Raw genomic sequence first — 8,663 nt, 5'->3', positions numbered from 1 at the left:
GCTCCTACGATATTAGTCACTTTCGTCTTGGGGCACTTATTTTTGTGCCATTAAATGAAAACATGCACCTGCAGTCACTTGTCCTGGGGAAGAAAAACAAATGCTCAAAGCTGGTTTTTAAAATAAGGTTTTATTTACACCTACACATTATTCACTGTTCCAAGAATGTAATTGGAGAAAAATAAACGAATATATGGTATTATGCAATACACTAGAAAGTGTCCCGTCGAGGAGGAAGGTGTAACTTGGGTGTGGCGAGAACGGCAGGTCTTGGTTTAGGTGCTTAGTCTGGATAGCAGGTCATCTATTTTCTAAGGCCTCTCTTTGTTCTCTTGGATCTATGAAAACCACAAAAAAAAAAAAAAAAAACAGCTCATGAGGTTAAGGATTCAGGTTGAGTTCATTTGTCTGCATGGGGCGTTGAAGAGGAAAGCGAAAAGTCGTCTTTCCCACCCAATCATGCTTCTCAAGCTACTTCAATGCTGTGCAAAACCCCTCAAGCTTCTTCACATTTTCCCCAAACTTCATCTATAAACTTCAGTGTAGCTTATTTGTATTTTATGTTACAATTCAAAACAAAGTAGGAAGTAGGCGATGACTGTGAATCAGATGGAAAACTTTACATGTTTATTCCGACCCTCCGAGTCAATGCTAGGTTGCAAGTGTTTCCGACCATTTTCACTGTCATTACTGAAATTAAAAACCATTCCGACATTATGATGCTTTCCTCTCCATATGTTACCAATAGGATGGGCTGATCAGGGTGATGTGCATGTTGGTTTTTCTGGCATCAATGATGTTTGGTGGCTTAGGTCTCATTTACAGAGTCAAAATAGACTCTCCTGCAGCAAGTATGTGAACTGACGCTCATTTCGAATGGCTCTTGGAGGCTTAACATGAGGACAGCGTGTTTATTGGTTTAAAGGAGAAACGGATTCTCACGTTTTCTGATGGTCGCTCACACGGTTTCTCAGCACGTTTATCTGGAACAAAGAAGAAAAAAAAAGGGCAAATGTTACTGTGGGTTTTGTTTTACTTGATGTAGAAATGCTGCAAACTGATGCACACTTGCAGGCACCTCATATTTCTGCCTGGTGAATTGGTACTGCAGGTCAAACTTCTCTGCCTCCAGCTCATACATCCACTCCCATAACTCCTTGGCCTTCTCCCTGGGAAGTGAGGTTTCACAATTATCTTTTAGTACTTAAAGAAATGAGACGAGACGTTCAGTTTATGCAGCAAAATATCTCTCTCCACCTACTTGAGCTTTTCCTGACTCAAGTTGTCGAGATCCAAAGATTTACGTCTTTCACTCAAAATCTTCTTTTTCTTCTCCCTCTCTGTCTGCCTTTTACCGCTTCGCTTCTCGTTCTGGGAAAACGAAACGCTTTGTGGATGCGTTGATATTTGACTTAGACATTTATTTTTGAATCATCCTTATTTTGTTACCAGCTTCTGCATGTAGCCTCCAAAGTGGAGGCTGGTCAAGGTTTTTTTCTTCTTTGCGTCGTCCTCTGCTCGCTTCTTTGCCTCTTCCTCCTCCTTACGAGCCCTCTCTTCCTGGAAGACAAAAACGTACAACCAACGAGTAAAATAATCGGCAATAAAAATTAGTACACGTTAGTAGCTTTGCAAGCGGCAGCAACACATGTCAACCTCAAGTCGCTTCTGACGTTCTTTGTCTCGCTCACTGCGTATCCTATGCTGCTCCGCGCGCTCAGAGCGCCGTTTCTCCTGAAACAGATTATAGCACTTTGCCATTATTGCTGCGTGGTTTAATTGGTTCATCTTCTACCAAAGCGTAATTAGGGCACGCACAATCCGTTCTTTGAGACTAATGAGCTCCTCTTCTTCCTTCTTCCTGCTTTCAAAGTGAACCTCAATCAAAGTCTGGAGCTCCATCAGGTCTTTCTCCATCCTTTTACGGTGTATGTCCTGCGGAAGCACGCATTCAGAACGATTAAAGGTGCATCGAAAAGGAAATTTACAGCAAAATAACAAATAAAAGCAGTGCTTTCGATCGATAATCTGAAACCAGACGTGTGTTACTTACGTCAAAATCCACCCTCTCCCCATCTGGGATCTTGGGAGGGATAAGGTTGGGCATAATAAATGGTCTAAAAAGTCAGAAAAAAACTTGTGTAAACACTACAAGATGCGTCTGAAGCACTATTTTCTGCTAAATTGAATAAGACTTGCAGCTAATAATAAGGGGAAAAAACCCACTGAAAATTCAAATAAAACTTCAGATCAATAATAAAAATATTATGCATCAATGCCTGGCTGCTGTAAACTTTACCCATGTTCTTTGCAGAATATGTTATTCATCCAATATCTGGACTGGGCTTCTTTAGCATGAATTACTGCACCAGTGCAGAGTGGCATGGATTCAGCCTAACGATGACTCTGCTGATCAGAAAGTCCAGGTCGCTTCAGTTTGTCTGCATTGTTGTTCTGATGTTTCTCGTCTTCATCTTGACAGTACTCTGTTGGTTTTCCATGTGGTTCAGGTCAGGTCAAGTCAGGTCAGGTCAGATCCGGTTGGTGGCCAATGCATGTCATTGACATCATAATTATAAAGGAATGTACTGATGCATCTCTGCAGTGTGGGCACTGGCAGGTACCAAGTCCTGCTTCAAAATGTAATTAGCATCTCAATAGAGCTTGTCAGCAGAAGGAAGCATGAAGTGATTTATAATTTCTTGGAAAACATCTGTGCTAAACTTGAACTTAAAACTGCGAGTATGTTTTGTGATTTTTTTTGTGTGCCAAACTCTTCATTTTAACTGAGCTGCATTTCTCTCACTGATAACTAAGAAAACATCTCTGGTACAGAGATAGCACGTATGGTAATAGCTGAGCACAAACATGTGTGCTCATCTATTAGTGTTACTTACTTGAATTTTGGTTTGGCCTCCTCTTCTGTGGAGTTGGAAAACAAACAGAGAGAAGAGATTACAGAGATGAGCTAAACCAGGCCACACACATGCACACGCATACACACACACGCACACACAGACAGAACCTGACACACTCATTCGCCAAGAGCATACCAAAACATGCCAGTAAGTCCAACCAAGTCTCAACAAAGACGTCTTTTTGTAACCTTAGAGTTCATTTCCTGCTTAATTTAGCAGGAAATTAACTCTGGCGTGATTAAAACAAAGCTTCAATACAGCCAAAACAGCAACAAAAACAGAAAAAGTGCGATGTGTGCCATTATTAGTGTGTATCGTTGGCGATACCTCCTTCTTCCTCTGCCTCCCCTTCACCTGAAACCAAATTGAAACGGATAACTGAGATATTGTGGCTACAAAAGTCAAACGGGCGAGAAATGTTTTGGAATAACTGAGGCTCAAAGTTAAGAACCAGGAAAAGACACAGGACAGAGCACTGATAAACTCAAGTACTGGGTTCATTCTCTGTGCTGCCAAAAGGGAAGGTTTCCATCATCAGCCACATTCTTTAATTAAGCTCTGGGTGTTTCTTCAGAAAGGCAGGTCTTGATAAGTGCTGGTATCTTGCCAGACAAAGGACTGCGACCTCTTAATAGATGACCTGTCAAATCAAAATGCCACATCTCAAATGTTGTTTATGTATCTGAAAGGAACTAAAGACGTTTTCAAATAGTCTTTTTGTCACAGTTTTTTTTTTAACACTGCAGGCCTAGTAGTTTTAAAGATTTACTCACACACATTTGTTGACTTGTCATCTATTAGACTGTTAATCATAAAACAGTAGAGATTGAAAAGTTTTTGGCTCTTAATTCTTGGTGACCAGGTGGTTTTTCTGACGTGTTAATTTTGATTAAAATGACTAACTTGGTTATTCGCCTGTGGCACGTTGAATAATCATCCACAGCCAAACTAAACATATTCTCACATGACACATGCAGAAGCCTCATAGGAAGTTTTTTTTTTTAACATTCAGGTGCAGATCAGACAAAGATGAGGCACATTTTCCGTATCACGCCTCTGCTTTCACCGTAAGACAGACATGAGTGATAGATAAATGGCAAATGTGCGAATATGACTAATGTTCAAGAGCCTTGGGGCTGGGAGGGGAGGGAGGCCTGTAGATGACACTGCCGTGGCCGTGTCTGGTTTGGCTAAGTAAACACGTCCATGTGACTTCTCGAGAAACCTACAGAATGTTGCGCACCGAGGTTATCGTCCCGCCCGTTGTGGCGATTGGTGGTGAATACTCCTCATCACTTAAGACGGTCCATTAAATACAAATACAGCAGAGAAACGACCTGCTGCTTGGTCCATCACGAGCAGAAACAATCCTTAGAAATACCAATAAAAGAGGCGTTCACCTTGTTCTTCATCGCCCTCCTCTGCAGGTTTATCTCCCTCTTGCACCGCATCTGTTGGCACACCGAGAGAGTTGCAATGTTATGCCGGTGAAAAACTTTTTTTTTTTTTTTTTTACAGCGGTAGGATGTGCTACTGAGGCGTTGCCTCGTTTGAACTATCGTTTTGCAGCTTCTCAGATGACCTTGGTGATCAAGACAGGATGAAATGACATCAGAAGAGATCATAAAACTCTTCTCCTTTAGAGAAAAGATGATTTAAATTTAAATACCATTTCTAAATCTGTTACAGGCTGGCAAAATATGTTTCCCATTTGTTGCTTGTATTTTGGACGTGTGTACAGTCGAAACCAGGTATTTACATAATTTCTTTTCATCACTAATGATTGATTATTTTTCTAAGGTAGGATTAGAATTTTTTTTTCCAATTTTTTTAAAATGCCACAAGTTTCATTACTTTCTTGAAATTCAGAAATGTACAAATATCAGAATTAAAACTGTGCACTGTCAAAAGTCTGGTTCATTTTTTGGGTACAATTTCCAGGGCAGGGCTGCACAGTGGCGCAGTTGGTAGAGCTGTTGCCTTGCAGCAAGAAGGTTCTGGGTTCAATTCCCGGCCTGGGGTTTTTCTGCATGGAGTTTACATGTTCTCCCTGTGCATGCGTGGGTTTTCTCCGGGTACTCCGGTTTCCTCCCACAGTCCAAAAACATGACTGTCAGGTTAATTGGCCTCTCCAAATTGCCCCTAGGTGTGAGTGTGTGTGTGCATGGTTGTGTGTCCTGTGTGTCTCTGTGTTGCCCTGCGACAGACTGGCGACCTGTCCAGGGTGTACCCCGCCTCTCGCCCGAAACGTTGGCTGGAGATGGGCACCAGCACACCTCCCGACCCCACTGAGGGAAAAAGGGTGCAAGAAAATGGATGCATGGATGGAATTTCCAGGGCATGTTTATCTTTTCAAACTATTACGCCCAAACATGAACACCAGGGAAATTCCAGCCACTCTACTCTTTGGGAAAGAGACAGATCCAATGGTTTGGAGTGAACTGTGGCACTAAAGGAGAACGTCTTGTAAAACCTGCTGGTGAAGAAGTGGAGTTATCCACTGAAAGTCTTAAATTTGATTATTCCTGTGGTCTCATGGCCAAACACAAGCTGTTTGTTTGGCCATATTGACCATTATTGCATTTAGCATTTGGAGAGAGAAAGAAAAAACTGTGAAGCTTGTGAGCTGGAAAACTCTTCTTAAATATGAAGTATGGGAATCAGCATTAGTTGAAAAGTGACTTAAGGACAATAATTGTTTGGAGCCCTCATCTCTGTGTGTAACAAAATATGTAGGCAGAGGTGAAATAAGGCGACATTGTTGACGTCGGTGGCAATTCTACCAAATACCAAGAGAAATCTATCTAAAGAAAAAAAAAATTCTTCTCAATTTTTTAGACATTTAGCAACAATAAATAATTCTGTTAATCCTAAATTGACCAGAAACAGGAACTCTTTGGTCAGGTTTAATTTCAGACAGAGAGGGAAAATAAGGTCCTATTTATATATTGTATACAAAATATCTGGTTTCAGCCATGATCGCCTTTAAACCTTGAGCAAATCAGATCCAATATTTATTGGCTCACAGCAGTATAATATACCATTTTCATTTATTTATAAATGCAACTTTTCCTTTTCTGATTACATCAATTGAATAGTGGGATATTAGAAAGTAGGATCATCTTAGATAATCTATGTTTCTCTTTAATCTTAGACATACATTTTATTTACATTTTAGTAAATTCTTTCCCATAAACTGATCCTACTTGACCTTGACCAGCCATTTCAATATTTGCTTTCAGTCAAGGAAGTTTGTCTAGATATTGTGCTCACAGTAGTACCTTCCTCCGCCTCCTCCGCTTCTATTTCTTGCTCCCCTGAAGTGGAAAACACAAGTCTAGTTATAACTGTGTGAACATCTGGAGCCTTCCTTCACGGTTACTTCAGGGGAAAAAACCAGTTGCACATGATGATGATGCTGCATATGGTAAAAGGCGATGACAGGTATGGCACCGAAGATTAAACCGATGGGTAAAGGTAGTGCATTGTCTGTGGTTAGGGCACCACACCCAGTCTGCAGACAATAAATGAAAATTTGGTGCCCAACTGACTCATACCGCTGTGCCACGAGGACACAGAGCTTGTCTGTCTAGGTTCACTGAATCACTCGGTGGTGACCCTGCTGCTCCCCACACCTAATGCCAGGAATCATTTTGGCATGTGTGGTCCTGAACCCGTGCCGCTGCCATGCTTGTGCAGGCACCTCAGGTTCCCAACACCTCGCCGAGCAGCTGCGTGATTTTATCCCACACTGCGGCCCAGGCAGAATCTGTCAAACGTTGGTTTTTGGTGCATGCATGAAGCAGCTTATATCTCCGTGTCACTGTTTGGAACGAATTATTTGGCAGCTGCATGACGACACTATCACTTTGTCATTTAAGCACTTTGGTGGAAATAATTCCATTAGCACCAGAGCTTTTCACATATTGCCACTGATATTTTGATTATTTAGCTTTTATTTTGAATTATAAGTGTTTGAGGCCGAAAAGCTTTGAATTACTTCCTATCTCCTCCTCCTCTTCTTCTTCTTCTTCTTACTATTATTTATTTATTTTAAGTTTAAAAACTTGATTTTGCCCTCTGGTCTTTTCACTCTCATCATTATTAAACCCACTGCAAAATGCTATCAGTGACAAAGTAGTCAAAGTAATAAATAAATACAATAAAAAATAAACAAATTAAAGAGATCTGCCTGAAGCTGAGAGGTTCATTGATCAGTGTCACTTTAAAATAAAGATGAGCAGTGTGACTCATTGGCAGCCTAACATAAATAACTTAGTGTTGTTTTAAACCTTTGTAATAGATGTAATGTAAAACAGAAACAATGTTTCTCAGGAATAACGATGTTTTCATTCCACTTGTTGCCCTGGTAACAGTTTCGCCCCCTTTAGAAACATACACAAAGTATTCAGCAAAAAAAGTTTAGCATCAACACTCGTCAGTGCCATGACTCAAAAGCTGGAAATACCTTCAACGGCCTCCTCTTCTTCTTCTTCTTCTTGTTCTTCTTCTTCTTCTTACAAATAATGAGGTTGAGAAAATTTGACAGACAGCGAAGGAGAACGATAAACACAGAGCAATGCAATTATATATAGTGCAACTACTCTACTTGGAATAGTGCCACTGATGCTATTAGTGAGTCAAAAAGTAAAACACATTCATTGTGCAACATAAAGACACTTAAAATAAAATTAACCATAGCAGTGAGAGTAAAGCTGTAAGTTTTAGTGCACAGACAAAGCGGGTCGTCCTCTGACCTTTTAAGACATGCGCTAATGTGAAGATTTACAGTAGGTTAAATGTGAAATACACTAACAGTAGGCTGATACAATAGGCCTGCAGGATTAGTTTAAGAAAACATTGCTCTGCACAACGTCTGTTCTGTTTAGACAGCAGAGCCGATCTTTCTGGAACATCATTGTGCCTCGTGATTCATGAGTTCTTACCTTCCACCTGCCTGCGGAAAAACAAACAAAGTTAACTTTTTACAGGACGGGTGACAATCCATCATCACTTCAGAAACTTTTAGCTGTAATGACAACAAAAAAAACCCTCTGCGTTTGAGACGCTAAGTCGTGTGGGTGCAGCCGGGGAGACGTGTTCGGTTTGGCTCTGAAGTAATTCCAGACACAACAGAGAACAGGCTTCAACCTACTCGTACTCCTCCACCACTTCCTCGTTGTCCGACATGGTCGGGCACGTTCAGGTGAACCTGAACATCAAAATGCAGATTCGGTTAATTCACCCGAAGGTCATGAGGCCAGGAGGGAAAAAAAAACACAAAAAAACCAAAACCTTTTCACTCTGCTTTACGGCAGTCTTACCTGAGCAGGCAATAAGATGAAAAAGGAAGCTCAAGGTGCAGCTCCTAACCTTTACTGAGTGCTGAGTGTCACGGAGGGTGAGACAGAGGACTATAATGAGGGGAAGAAGTTTTAGGACGCCCCGGTTGTGTTATTAATAACTTTGTAGATAGCACATACTCGTCCTGTGGCTCCAAAAAAGGCTTCTGGGAGCACCGGCTGTGGCTTTAACGTGCCAAAACAGACCAGATAAAACCATATCTGCACACACTCTCCGACTCTCTCTCACACACACACACACACACACACACATGCACGCATGCACACGCACACACACTTAAGTTTAAATAGTGCCCTGCCACTAACAAAGCACACAGGCATTCAGCGCTTATCTACATTCCACGTCTTTCCAGATACAGGCGTCTGTTTTTGTTCAAGTCGA

At 41.3% G+C, this 8,663-nt stretch overlaps 1 protein-coding gene across 4 annotated transcripts; it reads right to left on the bottom strand.

The window, feature by feature from the left end:
* Nucleotides 1-111: 111 nt before the first annotated feature.
* tnnt2a (troponin T type 2a (cardiac)) lies at nucleotides 112-8,589 on the bottom strand. Of its 4 annotated transcripts, XM_081609036.1 has the most exons (14): nucleotides 8,243-8,589; nucleotides 7,387-8,130; nucleotides 6,200-6,235; nucleotides 4,319-4,369; nucleotides 3,246-3,272; nucleotides 2,898-2,922; nucleotides 2,054-2,117; nucleotides 1,819-1,935; nucleotides 1,657-1,734; nucleotides 1,450-1,560; nucleotides 1,262-1,371; nucleotides 1,079-1,169; nucleotides 943-983; nucleotides 112-338 (listed from the first exon to the last, which is right to left on the bottom strand). In XM_081609036.1, exons 7-14 carry the CDS (start codon nucleotides 2,105-2,107, stop codon nucleotides 305-307), a joined length of 636 nt encoding a protein of 211 aa, XP_081465162.1. In that variant the 5' UTR covers nucleotides 2,108-2,117; nucleotides 2,898-2,922; nucleotides 3,246-3,272; nucleotides 4,319-4,369; nucleotides 6,200-6,235; nucleotides 7,387-8,130; nucleotides 8,243-8,589; the 3' UTR covers nucleotides 112-304. The 4 variants fall into 4 exon arrangements, with proteins under 4 accessions (XP_081465162.1, XP_081465164.1, XP_081465161.1 ...); XM_081609038.1 differs by lacking the exon at nucleotides 3,246-3,272; XM_081609035.1 differs by lacking the exon at nucleotides 6,200-6,235.
* Between the last annotated feature and the right edge of the window lie 74 nt (nucleotides 8,590-8,663).

This window comes from Poecilia reticulata, chromosome 7 (genome assembly GCF_904066995.2).
Source record: "Poecilia reticulata chromosome 7, P_reticulata-male-v2, whole genome shotgun sequence".
Classification (NCBI taxonomy): Eukaryota; Metazoa; Chordata; class Actinopteri; order Cyprinodontiformes; family Poeciliidae; genus Poecilia; species Poecilia reticulata.
Note: the sequence above shows the minus strand (reverse complement) of the source record. Positions and strands in the feature narration are given on the sequence as shown.

Excerpts from the sequence above, each read along its gene's own strand:
- tnnt2a (XM_081609036.1), bottom strand. The coding sequence starts at position 2,107 with ATGCCCAACCTTATCCCTCCCAAGATCCCAGATGGGGAGAGGGTGGAT. Across the intron at positions 1,735-1,818 it reads TTAGTCTCAAAGAACGGATT|GAGAAACGGCGCTCTGAGCG; the intron begins GTGCGTGCCCTA and ends AATCTGTTTCAG. Across the intron at positions 1,561-1,656 it reads AACGTCAGAAGCGACTTGAG|GAAGAGAGGGCTCGTAAGGA; the intron begins GTTGACATGTGT and ends TTTGTCTTCCAG.